This window comes from Syngnathoides biaculeatus, chromosome 4 (assembly GCF_019802595.1).
Source record: "Syngnathoides biaculeatus isolate LvHL_M chromosome 4, ASM1980259v1, whole genome shotgun sequence".
Classification (NCBI taxonomy): Eukaryota; Metazoa; Chordata; class Actinopteri; order Syngnathiformes; family Syngnathidae; genus Syngnathoides; species Syngnathoides biaculeatus.
This window is the reverse complement of record NC_084643.1, coordinates 15,066,485-15,090,849: the sequence shown is the minus strand read 5'-3', so window position 1 is coordinate 15,090,849 and position 24,365 is coordinate 15,066,485. Positions and strand designations below refer to the sequence as shown.

Below are 24,365 nucleotides of genomic sequence, written 5' to 3'. Positions count from 1 at the left end.
TAAATTATTTTCAACTCCATACCTGCCATCTACCCAAGAGGCCGAACCATTTGATATCTCTGTGAATTGCCGCTTTTAAGGCAGATCGCGAAACCTGTGGTAGAAGTGGCTGAGTGGAGCTCAACTGGGTTTCAGAAAGGCTTGAATAGGCAAGTTTTAACAGCAACTGACAATGAGTCTGACAAAAGTGATGGAGAAAAGGAAGTGGTGCGTTGTCTACCATTGTAGTTGGCGGAGTTGTTTAGAATTGACACAAAGGATGAAGATTTTATTGGATTTATTGGTTTAGAGTGACACGAATTATTTTTTTTTGGGTTGTCCCGTTAGGGATCGCCACAGTGTGTCATCGTTTTCCATTTAAGCCTATCTCGTGCATCTTCCTCTCGAACACACACTGTCCTCATGTCCTCCCTCACAACATCCATCAACCTTTTTTTGGTCTTCCTCTCACACTTTTGCCTGCCAGCTCCATCCTCAACACTCTTCTACCAATATACTCTCTCTCTCTCTCTCTCACCTCTGAACATGTCCAAACCATCGAAGTCTGTTCTCCCTTGTCTCCAAAGCATCAACTTTGGCTGTCCTTCTAATGAGCTCATTTCTAATCCTATCCGTGTTCACACCAAGCGAGAACCTCCGTACATCATGGCCGCCCTCATCACTGTTTTATAAACTTCGCCCTTCATCCTAGCGGATACTTTTGTCGCATAGAACACCAGACACCTTCCGCCAACTGTTCCATCCTGCTTGGACCCGTTTCTTCACTTCCTTACCACACTCACCATTGCGCTGTATTGTTGACCCCAAGTATTTGAAGTCGTCCACCCTCGGTATCTCTTCTCCCTGGAGCTTCACTCTTCCTCCTCCGCCCCTCGAATTCACGCACATATATTCTGTTTTACTTCACAGCTAATCTTCATTCCTCTCCTTTCCAGTGCGTACCTCCATCTTTCTAATTGTTCCCCCGCCTGCTCCCTGCTTTCACTGCAGATCACAATATCATCTGCGAACATCATGGTCTAAGGGGATTCCAGTCTAACCTCATCTGTCAGCCTATCCATTACTACCACAAACAGGAAGGGGCTCAGCGCGGAATCCTGATGCAGTCCCACCTCCACCTTAAATTCTTCTTACACACCAAAGGCACATCTCACCATTGTTCTGCTGCCCTCATACATGTCCTGTACGATTTGACCATATTTCTCTGCCACACCGGACTTGCGCCTGCAGTCCCACAGTTCCTCTCTTGGTACTCTGTCATAGACTTTCTCTAGCTCTACAAAGATACAACATAGCTCCATCTTACCATCTCTGTACTTTTCCGCGAGCATCCTCGAGGCAAATAGTGCCTCTGTGGTACTCTTTCTTGGCATGAAACATACTGTTCCTTGCAGATATTTACATCTGTCCTGAGTCTAGCCTCCCCTACTCTTGATCATAACTTCATTATGTGGCTCATTAACTTTATGCCTCTGTAGTTTCCACAGTCCTGAACATTGCCTTTCTTCTTAAAAATGGGGACTAACGCACTTTTTCTCCTTTCTTCTTGCATCTTATCTCCCGCAAGTTCTTCTTTTCCTTTCGGCTTGTTCCGTTAGGGGTCGCCACAGCTTGTCATCTTTTTCCATCTTAGCCTATCTTCTGGATGTTCCTCTCTAACCCAACTGCCCTCATGTCTTCCCTCACCGCATCCATAAACCTTCTCTTTGGTCTTCCTCTCGCTCTTTTGCCTGGCAGTTCCATCCTCAGCACACTTCCACCAATATACTCACTTTCTATTGAATAAGTTGGTCAAAAACTCTACAGCCACCTCACCAAATACCAAGTCAACTATTAACTATAAATTCAAAATGTCACTTCCAACTTTTTCATTTTTTTTTAAACCCACAATGATATCTCTCTCTGTTTTTTTTCCGGTGTAATACTGAATTATTGCTTGCAAAACATCTTTCACAATGCATGTTGAAAACTGAGTGATGCTCGAAAACAGTTTTTAGGTTGTTATGTTGCTTACTATATATGAAATACAGAATTAGCTGTTTGGGCAATTTATCGTCTGTGCTTTCATCCTCAATCAGGCTGTGTCATTCTACACCATCTCATCCTGCAGTTTCTACTTTGGCTGTGTTAGGGGGGTTAAAAAAAAAAGTCAGGTTGTAGTTCACTGTGCTGGATCTGTTTTCCTCTGTGCTGAGAGCGTGCGACAAGTGAACATATGCACAGTTGCGCAGGTGAGAGGGAACATTGATCCAGAGCCTTTAGGAACTCCGGGCGAATCTCATCCACCCCCTGCCACCAAGGAGCTTTTTAACCACCTTGGTGACCTCAGCCCCAGAGATAGAAGAGCCCACCCTAGAGCACCCAGACTCAGTTTCCTCGTGGGAAGGTGTGTTGGTGGAATTGAGGTCTTCCAAATATTCTTGCCACCGACTCACAACATCCCGAGTTGAGGTCAGCAGTGCGCCGTCCCCAATAAACACAGTATTGACGGCGCACTGCTTTCCCCTCCTGAGATGCTGGATCATAATTTCCTTGAAGCCGCCCTGAAGTCGTTCTCCATGGCCTCACCAAACTCCTCCCATGCCCGGGTTTTTGCGTCAGCGACCACCGAAGCTGCATTCCGCTTGGCCAGCCAGTACCTATCAGCTGCCTTGGGAGTCCCAAAGGCCAGAAATGCCCAATAGGACTCCTTCTTCAGCTTGACAGCAATCCTTCACTGTTGGTGTCCACCAATATGTTTATGGGTTTCCGCCACGACATGCACCGAGCACCTTACAGCCACAGCTCCTGTTGGCCGCCTCACCAATGGAGGCGCGGAACATTGTCCACTCAGACTCAATGTCACCCGCCTCTTACGGGAAGTGTGCAAAGTTCTTTCGGAGGCGGGAGTTGATATTCCTTCTGACAGAGCAATCTGCCAGCTGTTCCCAGCTGACAATCATATTGTTTTGGCCTGTCACGTCGTACTGGCATCCTCCCCCACCCTCTGAGCCAACTCGCCACCAGGTGATGATCAGTTGACAGCTCCGCCCCTCTCTTCCCCAGAGTCTCCAAGACATGCAGTCGCAAGTCCGATGACACGCCCACAAAGTCAATCATCGACCTACGACCTAGTGTGTTCTGGTGCCAGGTGGACATGTGAACACCCTTATGCCTGAACACTGTGATTGGTATGGACAATCCGTGATGAGCATAGAAGTCCAGTAACAGAACACCACTCGAGTTCTTATTGGGGGCGTTCTTCCCAATCACGCCCTTCCAGGTCTCACTGTCATTGCCCACGTGGGCATTGAAGTACCCCAGCAGAATGATGGAGTCCCCATAGGGAGCACTCTCCAGCACTCCCTCTAAGGACTCCAAAAAGGGTGGGTACTCTGTACTTCTTTTTGGTGCATAAGCACAAACAATAATCAGGACCTGTCCCCCTACCTGCAGGCGGAGGGAGGCTACCCTCTTATCCACTGGGGTAAACTCCAACATAAAGGCCCCGAGCTGGGGGGAAATAACTATATCCACACCTGCTCGGCGTCTCTCCCTGTGAGAAACTCCAGAGTGGAACAGAGTCCAACCCCTCTCAAGAGGAGTGGTGCCAGAGCCCAAGTGGTGCCTCAAGGCGCGTCCAACTATATCTAGTCGGAAGTCTTCGACCTCTCACACCAAGTCTGGCTTCTTCCCTGCCAAAGAGTTGACATTCCATGTCCCAAGAGCTAATTTCTGTAGTCAGGGATCAGATTGCTAAGGATCACCTTTGGCCACCGCCCAGCTCACATTGCACCCGACCCCTTTGGTCCCTCTCACAGGTGGTGAGCCCATGGGAACGGTTACCCTTTCAGGCTGTGCAGGCCCGGCCACCAGGCGATCTCCTTCGAGGCCCACCTCCAGGTTTGGCTCCAGAGGGGGGTCCCGGTGACCCGCATCCGGGCTAGGGAAACCAAGATCCAATTTTCGTAGTCATCATAGGAGTTTTGGAGTCGTACTTTGTCTGGTCCCTCACCTAGGACCTGTTTGCCATGGGTGACCCTACCAGAGCCATGAAACCTCAGACAACTTAGCTCGTGGGATCATCAGGACACACAAACCCCTCCACTGAGATAAGGTGACTGCTCGAGGAGGGGACATGTTGCACTATGTAACATTTTTATGGGATTTCGATTTTGGCATCTACAGTGAAGAAAATAAATATTTTAACACCCTGCTATATTGAAAGTTCTCCCACTTCGAATTCATGGAGGGGTCTGAAATTTTCATCGTAGGTGCGTGTCCACTGTGAGAGGAAAAATCCAGAAATTACAATGTACAATTTTTTTAATGATTTGTGTGATACAGCTGCAAATAAGTATTTGAACACCTGTCTATCAGCTAGAATTCTGACCCTCAAAGATCTATTAGTCTGCCTTTAAAAGTCCACCTCCACTCAATTTATTATCCCGAATCAGATGCACCTGTATGTGTTTATTAGCTCCATAAAGACACCTGTCCACCCCATACAATCAGTAAGACTCAAACTTGTAACATGACCAAGACCAAAGAGCTCTCCAAAGACACCAGAGACAAAATTGTACAAATTCACACGGCTGGAAAGGGCAATGGAGAAATGGCCAAACAGCTTGGTGAAAAAGGGCCCACTGTTGGAGCAATCATTAGAAAATGGAATCAGCTAAACATGACGGTCAATCTCAATCGGAGTGGAGACCCATGTACGATATCACCTCGTGGGGTCTCAATGATCATTAGAAAGGCGAGGAATCATCCCAGGACTACACGACAGGACTTGGTCAGTGACCTGAAAAGAGCTGGGACCATGGTTTCCAAGGTGACTGTCGGTAATACACTAAAATGTCATGGTTTGAAACCAACAGACTAATCTGTAACATGTCTTGTTTTGACATCATAGAATGGCTGCCCTCTAATTTTTGACGTGTCTGAGCAAACACACTAAGGCCGTGGGCGCCCTCTTTGACCAACGTGAGCAACATCAGACGTATGCACTGTGGTCCGATCAGTATCATCCATTGAAGTTGCATGCCTCATTCAAAGATTCAGATTACAGCATTTACATTCCCATCAGAACATTTTTAAGAACATTTTTTTTTTTTAAAACTTACAATGAAAATGTTAAACAAAAAAATACATTGCTAACCAAACCAACTCTGAACTGTAAATTTGAAATGTCGCATCCAACTTTCTTTTCTTTTTTTTTTTTAAACCCACAATGATATCCTGGTCTTTTTCTTGGTGTAAAACTGAATTATTGCTTGCAGAATATCTTTAGCAATGCATGTCGAAAGCTGAATGACGCTACCAAACAGTTTTAAGGTAAATGTTATGAGGTCTCCTATTTTTAAAATGCAGAATTAGCTTGTGCACTCTATTGTCTGTGCTTTCATATTCCATCAGGCTGCGCCAAGGTGTAATTTTAATATTATACACCATCTCATCCTGCACTTTCTACTTTGGCCTCAGACCAGACCTTTCTCGCTCAAAAAGGAGAATTTCGTCCAGTCTCACCGCTTTTTCTTCATTATTATAATTATATTTCCGATATATATGATATATTTCTCTGACATACATTAAAGCAACAGAATTTCACTTTTACTTTTGCCATTATTATCTAGAGTAAACATAAGCAGCATGTCTAACTCATCTTTGCTCTACATCTAACTAAAACACTGGTGGTGGGTGGTGTTTGTAATTATGAGTATAGCCCTTTAAGAGCGGGAGGTGGGCGGTGTCAGGTAAACAAGTAAGTGAGTGTGTGTCATGGTGTGGCCTAGCAGCAGCTTGTTAGAGACCGCGTGCTGCCATGTTTCGGGAAAAAAAAATTGTCTGGGTGTGGTTCACTGCGCTGGATCGGTTTTCATGTGCGGGGAGTGTCCCCTACAAGTGCGCAATTGCGTAGGTGTGCAGCTTAGAGGGAACATTGGCTGCCTCAGTTTTAAGATATGGCCAATCGTTTTTTGTTCAGGCTGTCTTTACTGTGAGAATGCACCACATTGCTAAGACATTTGTAATGATAGTAAAGAAACTAGAAAACAAAAATATGACTGAACTTTTTTTTTTTTCAGGACTCCTACTCCTATGTCCGGTCCACGGCTTCTGCTGTAGCATATGACAGCAAGCAGTACTACCAGCAGCCAACTGCCACTGCAGTGGTTGCTGCTGCTGCTCAGCCGCAACCTGCTGTCGCCGATTCTTACTATCAAACAGGTAATAATAAAAGGTTTCATAATAATTACTGTAATCTGTAATTCATAATGTGCAAACCCCCCCCTCAAAAAAAAAAAAATCTAGTTGATTGTATGCATAATTGGTATAATCAAAGTTTAAAATTACTTCATGAATGAGGCATATTAGTTGTTTTAGGGAAAAGAGAACTCGGCTGTAAAATTGTGGTTTTCAAATCTTGCATTCAATTTAGCTATATGTAAAAAATCCAACTCTGTAATATGCAAGAGGTGATTGAAACGTTTGTGGTCTATGGTAGAAAGACATGATTTTGAGACTTTTATGATCACTCCCGGTGTTCTCTGGGTTTGTGACCAATCGCAATCCTAGGATCCCATTTCTGACACAATTATTGTCCTAAATAGGCTTTACATGATCAGAATTTTTGAGTTAACCTAAAGGAAACATAATCGATCAGATGACAAAATGGAGCAATGTGTCTATTTAAATATTCACTTATTGTGTATACTTGTGTACTTAATTGTTTGAAAAAATATACAGTTGAAGCCAGAGGTTTGTGCAAAAAGATCTTTTCCTTTACTGTCTGAATTCAAATCAGACCAACTCTCTCCTGTTTTAGGTCACTTGGGATAACCAAAATTATTTATTTTTGTTAAATACCACAATAATGAGAGAATTTTTTTTGTGAATTTTATAGTTTCTTGGGGTCAAAGGTTTCCATACAAAAAAATAACTTAGTCTTGAAAGAAGATTGGGAAGCCCAATTGATGAGGTTATGGCTTTGGAAGCTCCCGATAGGTCAACTGACATGTGAGTTAATTGACTGGACACTTGGATGTATTTAAGGCACAGCTCAAACACTCTGGTTCCTTGTTTGAAATCAAGGGAAAATCAGAGAACTCCACTCTCCACAAGTCTCGCTCATCGTTGGGTTCCAGGAAAGAAAATACACTGAGACACAGACAGATTTTAACTTTATTTGTTTTTATTATTTATTTATTTTGCTTTTATACATGTACTATTGCAGGAGAGGCTCTCAAATTCAATTGTATGGTTTTGTATGATGACAATAAATGGCATTCATTCATTCATGTCGTCTGGTCTGATGAAACCAAAGTGGAGCTGTTTGCCCACAAATGACTGTTACATCTGGATGAAAAAGGAGGAAGCTTGTAGACCTGAGAACACCACACAAACTGAAGCATGCAGGTGGCTGCATCATGTTATGGGGTTGTTTTGGTGAAGTATGAACTGGAGCTCTTCATAAATATATGGCATCATGAAGAAAGAACATGACATGGATTTATTAAGGTAATACCTGAACAGATTACCCATAAGGTAAAACCGCTGTTAAAATGGGTCTTCCAAATGTATAATGACCTTAATGTCGCGGAGTGTCCATCACAAATTCCTGATTTGAATCCTGTCAAAAATTTGTGGGCTCATCTGAAAAGGCGTGTGCGATCAAGGCAATTGACAAACCTGACTCAGTTAAACCAGTTTTGTCAGGAGGAATGGGTAGTACTGTCAGAAGCTTGTGGAAGGTTACACAGAACGTTTGACCCAAGTTATGGCATTCAAAAGAAACTCTACTCAATACTAAGGAAATGTATGTAAACTTTTGACCTCGAAGAAAATTTTAAATCCTGACTGACCTGAAACAGTGGAGGTTTTGTTTCATTTGACTTTAATAAGACAAAAAATGAAAATGTGTTGTTCTTCTACTTCTGGATTGAGCTGTATTTACAATAAAGAGCTTTGTTCATCTATTTATGCAAGTGAGGCATAGTAATAGAACATTGTCATTATCTATTAAATCTACTTTTTGTGACTTTTATTTGTTTTGTGTGCCCTGAATTTTTTCAGTTATAAAATATGTTCCTTGGCTCTATAAAGGTTGTAATTTGCCACTCTGGTCAGATAATCTGTTCAACACAATGGCAGCATGTTTACGCACAACCATGACTGGTCGCAAAGGCTTACTAGGCTACGTAAAGTTTTGTTGCCTACCTGCAAGCCATATCATATTAAAAGTATGTGAACATGGCTCACAGGGTTTATTCTGTTCTATTTGCCTGTCAGTCAGTTAACCTGTCGCCTGATAATATGATGGCAAAGACTGATATAATTTTTGTTTGTTTCTTTGATATCATATTGTCAGATTGTGCGATTGTCGTTGGAGTGTGACGTGGTGATGTTTGTGCCACAGTCTGGTCTTGGTTGGTCATGTTAATGACGGTGGTGGTCAAGTCGTCGTCCATTTTCTTTTTTTTTTCTTTTTTTTCTCCCCCCAGTTTTGACTTTGAATTTGTCTAGCCCTATCAAGAAGGGCCTTACAACAAAACCACTGTTTACTGTTGGTGTTGTCTTTTCTCTTCTGTCTGTGTTTAACAGATAATTTACTGAAAAGTTTGTCCATTTCTTCACAGTTGTCTACATTTCCAGAAAATCCACACTTTTTCTGCCACTTTCCGCTGAATTATGTTGTTCCCTTGTAATCAATTTCAGACAAACGGCATTTTTCCTTTACTTGAGCCTCTGAAAGTGGACAGTTGTATTTCTTGGTCGACTTTGCCGGCATCTCTGACGGTCTTATTTCTTATCGACGTCTAGATATGGTTCCTCAGTTTTGAGAAAAATTCAAAGTGCCTAACTATGGGTCAAATACCAAGCTTGTACTCCCAATTTGGAGTGGGTATTCCTGGGTGTTTTTAGTCACAACCCCTAGTCAGTTTTAGATTTCTCAAACTTTAGACATTAACTCTCTAAACATTCACTCCCACAGACTGATCAATTTCTGTGTCCTGAAACCAAAAGTTTCTCTTCCGAAGTAGTGATCTTCCTACTATCTTATTGTTTGGAAAATGGGAAATAGACTAGTCCTTTGACAATAGTTATTGTGTGGTATCTTCCCTGTGAAAAATAGGAAATAGTACTAACTATAATACTAGCTGTTCGACTAGATATGTGCTATGTTTCCTGTGTTATACAAACACTGACCTGTGACAATCTCTCCGTTGGTTGAGACACATGTAATTCGTAGGATAATGTTTGTGTTCTCCGGCGGAGGATGTCCGAGGGCTGGCCTCGTGTAAAGGAGGATTTTCTGGGTCTCCTGGAGACTGATGGTCCACCAATTTCAGTTGTCGTCGATCATCCACTGAAGAGAAAACGTCATCCGGCTCGAAGGACCAAGTTTTAGAATGTCAGAGATGTTCTTACAAAATCAGCTGAGACAAGGACTGGAGTGACATGAACTCAAACCAACCAAGATTGTCTTTTTGAGCATGCGAGGGACAGACATGGGCGACCCGCTGCATGAGTCCTCCCCTTTAGACTGCCAAAGTGGTAGTCCCCGTCTGCTCTTTTTTTTGCTTTCTCAGGTTAAAAGGTTACATGGTTACAAGCTCTGTACATGGTTACCAGCCTCTGACTGGTGATCTGCTCCAGCTTCCCGATAGGGGTGTGTTTGGCACGTAAAACCCTCTCTCCCACTGTGGTCTTTTGTCGGTACACTGGTCTGTACGTGGTGGAGATCTTACCTCAAGGGACTGGCGTCGCCAGGTCCATCAGCAGGGAATCTGAGGCGCTTACACTGCGACTGATGGATCCAGCCGTCACGTCCCTGGGCCTTTACAGCCGTAGGAGTCACTGCAATCACCTGGTGGGGCCGTCCCAGCGAGGTCTTCTCAGCAGTTTGAGGAAGATTTAGTCTCCCATGCGGATGTCGTCTCTCTGTGGAGCAGAACACACTGGCATAGGGGCATATCTTTTCCCAGTGTTGAGTATCTGCATCAGGTCGGCAGGGGGGCATCGCCTCCCCGACGTCGCTGGGTCACACTCTGACTCACGCATGCAGCTCACAAATAGAATAATTCAGAGTAAGACTAACAGAAGCAAACGCATGATAAAACAATTCTAACAATAACTATAGTAGTGATGATATGCTTTTATCATGGTAACTAAAATAGTAATGAATTCGTTCACACATTTCTTTTTGGGCCAGTCAATGTGTTCTTTGGCGAATTGCAATTCAGCACGTCTTTTTTTTGCAATGGGAATTTGCGGGCGCTTGGTTTCACGTAGACATCTGAATGTCACAGTACTCACAGGCAGTCTTAGATCTTCTTTGATCCTTCTGGAGCTAATCATTGGCTGGTCTCTCTGATCAATTCAAACAGTCGTATTTCTTTCTCGATGTCTCTGTTTGCCTGCCATTTTAAAGTGCCTCTGACACCAAAAATCACATTTTAAAATAGGTATCGTTATCAAAACTACAAATAATCACTTTGATTTATAATACCAGTCGGAAAAGTGAGCTGGGACTGTTTTATAAAAGCGCAAAGTTGCTTAAGTCTGACTCAATGTGTATCCCAGCGGTGGCTTCATTTGTCTGTGACGTCATATGCAGGCATCACACTGGATCCCTGGTATTGTAAACACGCTGTGCCCAGAATGCAACAGCAGATGAGCGAGAGCGATTTTTCAGATTTTTCCACACCTCTTTTCAGACAGAAGAGCTCTTTTTGAGGAAAACATCTCAGAAGCGAGTGAAGCAACGGGGACTATTTTACCATATCGTTTCGAGCCATATTTAGACGATATGTGGAACACTTACCAATGACAACAGACAATGGCAACTTTTTATTAATACTGCTGCTTTCGGATAAGTACACAAGTACATGGGTGCCACATTGCCTTCCGTCTTTTCCGGAACATTCGCTGGAAATAACATTCGCCTATTTGGAACATTCATTCGATTATGGTGACTATCCGTCGTTTGGCTAGTTAGCTCATGTTACACGCTACTAAACTGTCTTTTTATGTCGTATTGTGTTATGTGTGATGAAATTGTCTTGAACGCAATACAAGTGCTTTGTTATATTTTGCTGGTTTGACATAGGGGATTTATCCTAAATTTACACGAAACATAAACTGTGAGACGAATTACTGCCCCCCACCCTCCCCAACTATTTTTTTTTAATCGCTTTATACACACCTACCTGCCATTTGGAACCCACAAAGCTCTTGTCCTTTGCACCTGTGCAATCCATTCTTTACATCGAATCGGGTCTTTTGGAAACGTGTGAAGAGTGATTCGATCCTCCCGAGTATTCAGGCAAAACCCAGCAACACAACAAGTCGGCATTTTGGCTAACACGCAGAAAACACAGCTAATTTCTCGCCTGTGCAATCGGTAAATACACTTGACTTCACAGCTGTGGTGTCTGCAAAATACGTCACTTCTGCCTTCTTCTTCAACCCAAAACAGTCCACAGGTTTTTCATAGTGGGAGATGAAAAAAATCGATATACGGCAACACTCTGACGTGCTATAAACAAACTGATGATTGCATTCAGTCTTTTTTTTTTTTTTTTTTAAACGACATACTAAATTTCATGTTTTAGGTATCAGTGGCTCTTTAAATGTGTTTAATCTTGAAGTGGAGAAACTACGCAAAAATACAGGAATTTGAAAAAGGTGCCAATACTTTTTTTTTTTTTTTTACAGCACTGGAAGTTGTACTGTAAGTTATTTAAATGGGTTTGTGATAAATTTAAATACTTAAACATTTTTTCATTATTTTTGCATTCTCCTTGGAAAATTGTAAGCCAACTGAAGTTGTAATGCTGTCCCTGTGCCTAATGACCAAAATAATTATGCATAATTTTTCATTTGTCATTATAATCATACATGAATGTCTACTTTTTTTTTTTCAACAGCTCCCAAACCAGGGTATAGTCAAGGGGTAACATCATACACCCAGACCCAGCAGACTCGTCAAGTGACTGTGATAAAGCCAGCTGCACCCAGTCCTGCTACATCCTCTTTTTCAATCTACCCTGTGACCTCCACGGTCCAGCCTGTGGCTGCTGCAGCTTCTGTGGTCCCGTCATATTCCCAGAGTCCCACTTACAGCACAAATGCTGTCACCTACTCTGGTATGTGTCCATCTCTAGAAAGTTTGTTGGTGGTTTGCCCATGGTCAACATACAATTGTTAAAAGTGGGTGTTTCTGTCATGTCACATTTAAAAAAAAAATAAATAAAAAAATAAAAAAAAAATAAAAAAAGTAGCTTCTTGCTGATGGTAGCAACTTACCTCAGAGTTGTATTTTGTCACCTGTGCTGTTTACCCTTAATTCACTAGCAATGTAACAATATTGATGATAGTGTAATCTTGTCGTGGTCTTGTCACGTGGATAAAATAATAGCCCTTTAAATTCTAGTTGTGGTAAACAAAGCCACGCCACTTAGCCTGATTGTTAGTGCGCTTCATTACTTTTTGCGTGAGCGTAACCCATGTGACCATTTGTGTAACACAAGAAATACATGTGATCGAACGGCTGCTTTGGGAGGAATGTACAGTGAGGAAAGTTGTCCGGATTTTCAAATTTTCATGAAAATTCCTCTGGAAAATTGAGAAAAAATTGCCTAAAATTAATCTGGATATTAGTTGACAACATTGAATGAACACGCGTTTGAGTTCATTGTTTTGCTTTCACGAGCGTAGCCATGTTGAGGCACTAACACTAGTAACAGTAATGCCCCTCCCCTCACATTCTCATGACCTCGCCATATATCAGAGGTTTTGAAATTTCGGCAAGAACGGAAGCCACAAAGGGTGCATGTGTGGACACGAAAGGCAGATTAATCATTAAATGTCGAGTATTTAAATAGCATTTTGTGTAAATTAATTAATCCGTGATCGGCCAGGTACGACCCCAGCGCAATGTTCAAACAGGTAAACAGGCAAGCTGACATATGTGCAAAAGACGCGAGTGTTAGGAGCACTTTCAAGTGGTCATGGCTTGAGGAAAAGGACTCAAACGGAGATTTTTTTGTCCGACTACATTAGAAAGGTCGACAAACCTGGTAAGTCTGTTAAAATCATATATATTAAAGGCAACTCAATATACTATTAGTATTACTAGATCTGTATCTCAGATAGTCTGCAATCTGGTCGAGTGTATCGGTACATGGTGACAAATTTGAGACTTAAACATTAATAGTAATTACTACAGATCGACTTATTTAACATGTTTTGCTGTACGGTGTAGAAATTCTGGAATATGTTTTTGTGTATATTCTATATCTGTACTATAATATGTATATTGTGGGGAGAAGGACAATTTGAATGTCTTTTTACTGAATAGTTCACTTAATTCATTTGTCTTGAGATAAGGTGACATATTTTAACCATATTTTAATGACAAATGTGATTTTGTGCAATTCAGTGATAGGAGGTTGGGGGGGGGGAACCTGGGCTTGGCCCTTGAAAAACTTCTGCCCAATTTCGTTTTTGGTCAGGACTTAGAAATTTTACTTTAAATTTTTATCTGAATTTTGTTGAGATATTGTCAGAATGCACCACAGCCATCCATTTTTAAAAAATATTTCCGGGGGGGGGAATGCCCCTGGACTCCCCTACCAGGACCCCGCGCCTTCGCTGCTCGCATTTGTATTTTCAGGAAAGTCCACTTTCAGCACTGAATGTAAAAGGATCGTCACTTACTACATCATTCCCTGTGAGTTGATAAAATAAACTCATAAAGACACCAAAAAAAACCCCAAAAAAACACAACAGACATCAACCCTCCTTTTGTTTGTGACTCACGATCCCACTCATAGTTAAGCAAGATACAAGAAAACATTCCCGACAAAGCGGTTAATATTGGACAGAACTTGGCCCAAAGTAGAAGTGTAATTTACAGCTTCCCAACCATGTATTCAGCCGGTTGACCGTGACGTCTAAATTTTTACACGACACAATCAGCTGAGTCTTGGGGAATAACTCATACTGGACAAATTCGGTCAACAGTTTGAATCAGCAGACAGTTCCTGTTTAACCCGACATCACATTTGTTGGTAGCTCAATAGGTGGGATTTGACTTGGAAATGTCGACGTATAAAAGAACATTCCGCTTGAAGTTGAATTCATTGGAAGCATCTAATGCAAAGCACATATACCTGTTGTGAAATATGTGTTCGTTGACTCGTTTAGACAAAAAAAGGTGTCCAATTAGTCATGGACCGACAGATAAAGATGAAAGGCTTATAGCCTAATTGCACTGAAAGAGTAAGCAGGGCAAAAGTGGGGCAAACGTGGAGGTATCTGAGCAAGGCTAGCAGTGAAACCACACAATTCACACTATCGTGTGAGCCAACTTGCGCTTTCTGGACAGCAAGGTCGATTACAATTGACTACTCCGCTCTACCGGGAAGACTGTGAGAGAGTGCTGTGTTTTTGTGTTTGTGGTGACATTGCTTTACAGCTGTGTTTTGGAAGCCCAGCTAGCATGATACTAAGGGGACAGAGCTCTAGTTCGAGGGAGATAAGACCTACTGTGATGGGCCACGTGTTTACATTGTTGTGTGGTGCTAGTATTCTCTCTTGGTCAGTCAACACTCCTCACCACTAATGGAGTTAAAAGGGCTGATGTGCCCGCTGTTTTATTTAATAATTATAAGTGACATTCCCCCCAGTAGACAACAGTAGTGGGCTAGCCGAAAACCTGTACATCTTTTACTCCAGATTTGAAAAGAATACTTTGACTCCACACACCCACAAGTGGCACCACCAACCACTTCAACATCTCAGACTCCTCTGTTCACCATCCACGAACTGGACATGAGGCGCATCTTCAAACAACAAAAGATCAACAAAGCGCCTGGCCTATACCTTGTGTCCCCATCCTGCCTCAACCTCTGCACAGATCAACTTGCTCCCGTCTTCACAAATATCTTCAGTAGGTCTCTAGAAGTGCGTGAAGAACCAACCTGCTTCAAACACTCCACCATCATATTGGTCCCGAAAAAAAGTAGTCATCTCAGGTCTAAATGACTACAGGCCTGTTTCCTTGACATCTGTGGCCATGAAGTCCCTTGAACGCCTCGTCCTGGACCACCTCAAGAGCATCGCTAGACCCACCGGAGTTTGCCTACCGAGTCACAAGGTCTGTGGATGATACAGTCAACACGGGTCTTATCCTTGAACACCTCGGTAGCATGGGAACCTATGCAAGAATAATGTTCATGGACTTCAGCTCTGCGTTCAAAACCATAATCTCCAAGCCCCTCCAGCTCAACCTCTCTCCTGACAAATGCCAATGGATCTACATCTTGACGGGCAGGACACAGCACGTGAGGCTGTTGAACACCACTTATCCACACGCACCATCAGCACCGGGGCACCCCTAGGTTGCGTCCTCTCCTTGCTTCTCTTGTTCTCCTTGCTCTACATGAATAACTGCACCTAAAGGCACCTGGCTGTCAATCTCCTAAAGTTCGCTGATGACCCCAAAGGGACGAGTCAGCGTATCCACAGGAAGTGGAGAGGCTGGAGCGCTGCTGTTTGCAACACAACCTGGAGCTGAACACAGTAAAGACTGTAGAAATGAATGTGGACTCCATGAGGCATCCTTCACTACAGCTGCACCTCAAGCTAGCCAACTGTCTTCTCAACTGTCAAAACCTTCAAGTTCTTGGGAATTACAGTCTCACAGGACTTGAAGTGTCAGACAAACATCAACTCCATCCTCAAAAAAGCCCAGCAAAGGATGTACCTCTTGCCGCTTCTGAGGAAGCATGGTATGCAACAAGAGCTACTGAGACAGTTCTACACAGCGGTCATCGAACTAGTACTGTATACCTCCATCACATTCTGGTTTGGGGCAGCCACAAAAAAGGAGAAATCTTTGCAGCCGCTCTCGTAATTCAAACACTCTTGTGAGAGATTTCCCTCTGGTTAACTTCTTACTTCCGTGTGTAAGAGGAACCGTGTGTGGTCCGCGTCCATCTCCTCATAAAGCTCCTCAAAAAGTCGCGAGTTAAGGGCGTGTGCTTTGACGTGGTTTCCCTTCGAAAGAAACTTTCAAAGATGTGTTTTTTTTACTCATTTTTTGCTAGGTTGTAGGGGTACATTTTTGTGCTGAAGTGACCAAGATTTAACCAAGAGAATCCGGTCATTTTTCAAAATAAAATATGAAATAAGAGATGTTCCGACTAGATAAAGTTCGACTCACCGGTATGCACTGCTTCGACTCTGGTACCACTCCTCTTGAAAGGAGTTGGACTCTGTTCCACTCTGGTGTTGCTCACGGTGAGAGGGGGAGAGCTGTTGTGGGTATACTTATTGCCCCCTGGCTCGGGGCCTGTATGTTGCGGTTTACTCCAGTTGATGAGATGGTAGACTCCGTCCGCCTTCAGATAAGGGTCCTGATTGTTGTTTGTGCCTATGCACCAAACAGCAGTTCAGAGTACCCACCCTTTTTGGAGTCCTTAGAGGGAGTGCTGGAGAGCGCTCCCTATGGGGACTCCGTCATTCTGCTGGGGTACTTCAATGCCCACGTGGGCAATGACAGTGAGACCTGGAAGGGCATGATTGGGAAGAACGGCCTCCCCGATCAGAACCTGAGTGGTGTTCTGTTATTGGACTTCTGTGCTCATCACGGATTGTCCATAATGAACACCATGTTCAGGCATAAGGGTGTCCACATGTGCACGTGGCACCAGGACACCCTGGGTCGGAGTTCAATGATCGACTTTGTTGTCGTGTCATCGGACTTGCGACCGCATGTTCTGGACACTCGAGTGAAGGGCGGGGCGGAGCTGTCAACTGATCACAACCTGGTGGTGAGTTGGCTCCGATGGTGGGGGAAGATATCGGTCCGATGTGGCAAGCCTAAACGTATTGTGAGGGTCTGCTGGGAACAGCTGGCAGATTCATGTCAGATATAATTTCAACTCCCACCTACGAAAGAACGTTGCCCATGTTTTAGGGGAGGTGGGGAACATTAAGTCTAAGTGTACGATGTTCCACGCCTCCATTGCTGAGGCGGTCGACTGCAGGTTGCTGAGGCAAAAACCTGGACGTGAGAGGAGTTCGGTGAGGCCATGGAGAACAACTTCAGGTTGGCTTCGAGGAAATTATGGTCCACCGTCTGGCGTCTCAGGAGGGGCAATCAATGCACCGTCAGCACTGTGTTTAGTGGGGACAGGGTGCTACTTACTTCATCTTGGGATGTTTTGAGTCGGTGGGGAGAATAATTCAAAGACCTCCTCGATTCCCCCAGCACGCATTCCCATGAGGAAGTTGAGTCTGGGTTATCTGAGGCGGGTTTTTCTGTTTCTGGGGTTGAGGTCACTGAGGTGGTTGAAAAGCGGATTGGTGGCTGGGCCCTTGGGGTGAATGAGATTCGCCCGGAGTTCCTAGAGGCTCTGGATGTTGTGGGGCTAGATTTGCAGACTGGGGTGGTGGTCCCCCTTTTTAAGAAAAGAGACCAGAGGGTGTCTTCCTACTATAGGGGATCGCACTCCTCAGCCTCCCTGGTAAGGTCTATTCAGGGGTGCCATAAAGGAAGGTCTGTCAGGAAGTCGAATCTCAGATTCAGGAGAAGCAATGTGGTTTTTGTACTGGCCATGGATCAGTGGACCAGCTGTATACCCTCGGCAGGATCCTCGAGGGTGCGGTGGGAGTTCGCCCAACCAGTCTACGTGTTTTGTGGGTTTGGAGAAGGCGTTCGACCGTGTCCTGTGGGGGATTCTACGGGAGTAAGGGGTACTGAACCCTCTGATAAGGGCTGTTCACTCCCTGTACGACCGGTGTGGGAGTTTGGTCCACATTGCAAGCAATAAGTTGGACTTGTTTCTGGTGAGAGTTGGACTCTGGCTAAGGCTGCCCTTTGTAACAGATTTCGTTCATAACTTTTATGGACAATCTCTAGACGCAGCCTAGGTGTAGAGTGTGTCCGGTTTGGTGGCCTCAACTTCGCATGTCTGGTATTTGCAGATGATGTGGTCCTGTTGGCTCTATCAAGCTCAACTCGAGTGGTTCACAGCCGAGTGTGGAGCGGCTGGGATTAGAATCAGCACCTCCAAATCTGAGACCGTGGTCCTCTGTTGGAAAAGGGTAGGTGGCCTCTCCATGTCAGGGAGGAGGTTCTGGCCCAAGTAGAGGAGTTCAAGTATCTTGTTCACGAGTGAGGGAAGAATGGAGCGAGAGATCGACAGACTGATCGATGTAGCGTGATGCAGACTTTATATCGGTCCATTGTGGTAAAGAGGGAGCTAAGTCAAAAGGCGAAGCTCTCAATTTACCAGTCGATTGACATTTCCTACCCTCACCTATGAACACGAGATGTGGGTCCTGACCGAAACAACAGGATCTCGGAAAAGAGCAGCCGAAATGAGTTCCCTCCGCAGGGTGTCTGGGCTCTCCCTTATAGATGGGATGAGAAGCTCGGTCATCCGGGAGGGGCTCAGTGTCGAGCCACTGCTCTTCCGCATTGAGAGGGGCCAGATTAGGTGGCTGAGGTATCTGATCCGGATGCCTCCTGGACGCCTCCCAGGTGAGGTGTTCCGGGCATGACCCACCGGAAAGACACCCTGGGGATGACCTAGGACATCCTGGAAAGAATCTGTCTCTCGGCCTGGGAACGCCTCGGGATCCCTCCGGAAGAGCTGGAAGAAGTGGCTGAGGAAAGGATAGACTGGGTATCCCTGCTGAAACTACTTCTCCCCGTCCCGACCTGGAGAAGCGGTAGAAGATGGATCGATGGATGGCTGCTCTCATTATTTGAGATATATTGAGTACCATAATTTCAATCCTCTGAATGTGCCACACATATTCTGTAACTCCCGTCCATCGAGGGTCTTTCTCACCTCTTTCCAAAAGGCTGCATATTCTTCTTCCTTTCTCAGCTTCCACCACATCGTTCTACTACCTTTGTCTTTTTAATCTTCCTACCCACTACCAGAGTCATCCTTCACACCATAATCCAATCCTGTCGAGCGACACTCTCCCATACCACTACCTTGTAGTCAGTAACCTTCAGATTCCGTCTACACAAAATGTAATCCACCTGCGTGCTTTTACCTCCGCTCTTGTATGTCACCCTATGTTCCTCCCTCTTTTGGAAAAAGGTCTTCACTCCTGCCATTTAGATCATCTTTGCAAAGTCCACCAAAATCTGTCCCTCCCAGTTATTTTCCTGGATCCCGTACTTACCTATCACTTCTTCATCACCCATTTGCTTCACCAACATGTTCAATACAATCTGCACCAATCACAACTCTGTGTCTGGGATACTCAGAACGACTTCATCTAGTTCCTTCCAGATTTTTCTTTTTCAACTCGAGGTCATATCCTACCTGTGAGGCATAGCTGTGAATCACATTGTACATAACACCTTCAAGTTCAAATTTCAGCCCCATCATGCGATATGATACTCTCTTCCCCTCCAAGACATTCCTCGCTCTTCCTTTAAAATAACCACTATTCCATTTCTCTTCCCATCTACTCACAAATTCTTTAAACCCTGCCCCTAAACTTCTCATCTTAATACCTTTCCACCTGCTCTCTTGGATGCACAATATATCAACCTTTCTCTTAATCATCATGTCAACCAACTCCTGGGCTTTTCCTGTCATTTCCCCAACATTCAAAGTCTCTCTACTCAGTTTTAGGCTCTGTGCATTCATCTTCTTCGTCTGCCAAAGAATCTACTTTCATCCTCTTCGCCTTGTCCCCCAGTCACAGAATTTCCACTGACGCCCTGCAGGTTAGTGGTTTTTGGGGCGGAGGTTTTTAATCTGAGCCAAGACTGATTCGATATGGGATTCTTTAGATAGATTTATATTTGTTTGGAAAAGTTTGACGCCAGATGCCCTTCCTGACGCAACCCTCTGCATTCATCCGGGCTTGGGACCAGCCTTGCACTGTTTAGCCAGATTGCACTGGCCTTTGCTGTCACACAGAAAAAAAAAGTAGCTGCAACGGTGGACATCCTTTTCTTGCTCTCAGAGTTCAGTATGTGAAGTGTCCCACCAGAGGAGACAAAACCCTGGAGGACCACCGCGCTGCTCCATCTCTCTGGATCCGATCATGTTTGTGTCACACTTACGCCCACATACATCCACCTCCAAAAACAAACAAGGCCTTAAACAAATACATTTACAACAGTGCCTGAGAATGCACTCTCTCAGCTGCAGGACTGTTTTTCCATGCACTGTTTGGGAATTATTTGAGCACCAGAACCTCCAAGAACACACTGATTCTGTTCTTTCTTACATTAAAAACTGCATAGACATTGTCACAGTCAATAGACTGATCCGGGTTTTCCCCAACCAAAAACCCTGGGTGACTCGAGGAAATGAGGCACTCCTGAGATGACACAACACTGTCTTCATATCAGGGAACAAGGCACAGTACACTGCTGCCAGAGCTTACTTAAAAAGAGGCATCAGATAGACCAAGGCAGCCGACAAAAGAAATATTGGGAGTGCTTCACCGAAAATAACTCCAAAAAGATCTGAAAGGGATTGCAACATATTATAAACTACAACTGATTTAAACCAGATGTGTGCCGAAAACACAGACGCCTCGCTGTCAGAGAAACTAAACTGTGTCTTTGCCTGTTTTGGGATGGACAGATCAAATTCAGGGTCATCACCACTACCTCCCATCAGCAGCACACTGATGCTTCAGAAACATGAAGTGAGATGTGTGCTCAGGACTGTTAAACTGCTGGCCCAGATGGAGTGCCAGGGTAGGTACTGAAAGCCCGTGCTGTTCAGCTGACCACTGTTTCCACAAAAAAAATTTCAAAAGTTCCCTGCAACAATCAACCATTCCCTCCTGCCTGAAATCTGCAACAATCATCTCCGTCCCAAAAACATCCGCCAAAATCCCCCCCTACTCCCATCGGTCGATCGCCAGAGGCTGGCTACTTGAAAAGTAGATCTTGGGTTAAACAAGTCTGGGCATCCCTGGTCTAATTGATTACAGATCTGGTGCACTCACAACTGTGATCATGAAATGCTTTGAGAGGCTAGTTGCACACCCCATAAGGGGCTCACTTCCTGCCTCACTCGACCCCTACCAGTTTGCCTACAGAGCAAACGGTCCACAGAGGGAGCTATTGCAATAGCCCTCCACACTGCACTGACCCACCTGGAACTCCAAGCGAACTATGTGAGGATGCTTTTCATAGACTTTAACTAAGCCTTTAATACCATCATACCAGGTATTTTGATTGACAAACTCTCCCTCCTTTGACTATCTCCTTCAATCTGATGCTGGATTGAAGACTTTCTCACAAACCATCCACAGTCTGTCAGACTTGGCCCACACCTCTCTTCCTCAATCACCCTCAGCACCATGTCCTCCAAGGATGTGTACTGTACTGTACTTTTATTTTATTTTTTTTGCCCAAGAATCTAGTGGAGAAGCACTCATTTTGTTGTATCAAAATGACAAAAAGGCTTTTGATTTATTATTTTTCAAGCTTCTCAGTGTAGCTGAGGTGCAGAAATTTGCTGTTATGTCGATCATTAACTGAACATAATGACATAAATGTCCTACTATATTTACTTAGTTACTATATTTAGTAACTGTGTTGTGGCAGCATTGCAGCTTGTGTCAGAATAAAGTAATATGTTGAGATTAGTTATGACTTGAATTAGAGTATTCTGGCTCAGCATAGTTTTTTTTCCCCCCAGTGTACTCGAACACACTACTGAGTCACTACAGATTGGTTCATAGCCCTACTACAAATGAGATTATTGAATGATTGCCATAAAAACTTTTGTTTCCCTAGGAACTTCATATTCAGGATATGAAGCAGCAGTCTATTCGGCAGCCTCAAGCTATTATCAGCAGCAGCACCAGAAGCAGGCAGTGGCAGCTGTGGCGGCAACTGCAGCATGGGCCGGGAACACTTTCACTAAGAAACCCCCTTTTCAGAGTAAGCAGCTCCGACCCAAGCAGCCACCAAAACCCCCGCAAATACACTATTGTGATGTCTGCAAGATCAGCTGCGCTGGTCCTCAGGTGAGTTCAAACATCAAATTCTTAAACTGCCTATGCATAAAGTAATCCCTTGCTCTTTTGCGCAGTTAACGTGTTGCACATTCAGTGCATTACAGATTTTTTGGAGTCGGTCCGTGTAGTGCAGTGCATCTCTGGACTGCACTACAATTTACAATGGGTTGTTTTCACGTGACGTCAACCGTTGTGCTGCCTCAAACGGCGGCCACTTTCGATCCCTGAGCTCTGTTACTCATACATACGCAAGGTGGACATTGTTTTCAGCTGCATTCATTGAAGACGCGACTGACATCACATCAAGCCCACACTGACTATGAGGCTTTCTGGCATACACACATCATGGGACTCAGGACTGCGTCACAAAGGCGCAGTATTGTGCCATTGGTCTTTTACTCTATGTGACAAAAATCACGAAGGAGAAGCATTTACCTATATGGTAACATGGAAAACGAAATGCGGTGGAATCTTATTTTTTTTAGTATCGAGGCAAACTATTTAGTCCATTTTTTTTTTCAAAAAGTAAAACCTGTATATTAGTTCACCACAAGCAAAGTGAAATGTTTATTGTTTAAAATTTGATGACAATGGCAGAAAGACAAAAGAATAAACATCCAGTATTTCACAAAATTCTCAAATATTTCAAGTGACTAACAAAAAAGGATCTTAACTATAATGTTGGCCTTCTGAAAAGAGTATCGATTAAGCTTGTTATCTCGGCGACACATCAGCTATATGATGGTAGCGTCGGGCAATCGTCCAAAAAAGCCAAGTCTCCATGAAGCACAGAACCGCAGAACGTCCAGTCTTTTGTCGGAAGTGTTAGACGATGTCCCCGCTTACGCAGTCTGACTTGTCTACCGGATCGCGAGGCTTTGAAGAGCGCGCCAACTAGTAACTGGAAAAAGCTTCAGGGAATTGGCAAGACTTGTCGAAAAAAAGTCGGAAAAAAATGGTTAGCAAGTCCCCTCTTGAGTACTTGAGTCCCGAGACACCTGTGAAACACAAAAACACAAACTGTAACGGAGAGCATTCGGGAGACTTCCACACTGGTAGACCTTAGGTAGAGAGGTTAAAATGGCGGCGCGCAGTGGTGTATGGGTAATTCAGCAAAAATGAGGCGTCAGTAAAAACAACCCATTGTACAATTTATTACATTCTCCACAATATGTGGAGATCCTACGACCTAAACAACATGTACAACAAGGGCAGTGAGGACTTAAAGGAAATTTAATCAAGTCTTATTTTAGTACATGTTGGCACCCAAATTGGAGCCGTATCGTTCACATTGAAGCTGCTCGGCCTAAGTTGGCCTAGCCTAGCGTGCTAACAACATTACCGACATAGCGTATACAACAAGGACCAAACATTGAGCGTGGACCCGCTACTAGAGTGAGGGCCATTGTGGTTTGTATCCCCTCTATCCACATATCCTTTAAATTGCCATATCCTTTATATTTTCACACAGGTAGTATGTGATTGGTCTACCTTATGTGGTGACTGTGTTTATTTGACTGAGTCTATCTGACTTTAACATAGATTAGGTCAGTGATTCCCAAACAGTGTGGTACATTAGTGGGCCGTGAGCGCGCTTCAGGTGTGCTGTGGGAAGTTATCCAATTTTATGTAATTGCTAAAAAAACATTTATTCCAAGAAATAATGTATCTTTATTCATCTATTTATGCCAGTAAGGCACAATGACAGACAGAACAAAAAAATCTTCTTCTATTAGATGGCAGGAAGTATATACAGTAATTTATCGATCCATTTTTGGTGACATTTATTTTTGTTGGTGTGGTGTGGGATTTTTCAATTGTAAAAAATGTGCCATGGCTCTATAAAGGTTGGAAAACACTGGATTAGTATGTGAATTGTGTATCTTATGTACTAACTTATGTATTTCATTACTTGTTTTGACTATCTGCAGCCTGAAGGGGGGCACAATTCCTGTGCAGTCCTGTAGGCTGGTCCCAAGCCCGGATAAATGCAGAGGGTTGCGGCAGGAAGGGAATCTGGCGTAAAACTGTCCCAAACATATATGAGCGTTCATAAAACGAATTTCATAACGTATCGGTGGTGGCCCGGGCTAACTGTGCACGCCCCCAGCACTGTAAATCTACAAGGCGTAGGTAGAAATTCAGATAATGTAGGTCAAAGACAAAAAAAGAGGAGGAAAACGGCTTAGTCGTCAGAAGAAAAGGCATGCACAACCCTGCAACTGTGTGTAGGGACTATGACAGGAAAAACTCAGGAGTTAGTTGACATGATGATTAGGAGAAAGGTTGATGTGCATCCAAGAGAGCGAGTGCAAAGGGGCTAAGGCTAGAGGTTTAGGAGCAGGGATTAAATTATT

General features: G+C 43.9%; 1 protein-coding gene across 1 annotated transcript in view; it reads left to right on the top strand.

The window, feature by feature from the left end:
* Positions 1-24,365, top strand: part of zfr (zinc finger RNA binding protein) — a 99,104-nt gene that overhangs the window by 16,713 nt on the left and 58,026 nt on the right. Inside the window, 3 exon segments of the mRNA XM_061816577.1 lie at positions 6,066-6,207; positions 11,910-12,128; positions 21,785-22,017. Of these exon segments, the coding sequence (XP_061672561.1) occupies positions 6,066-6,207; positions 11,910-12,128; positions 21,785-22,017 (594 nt within the window).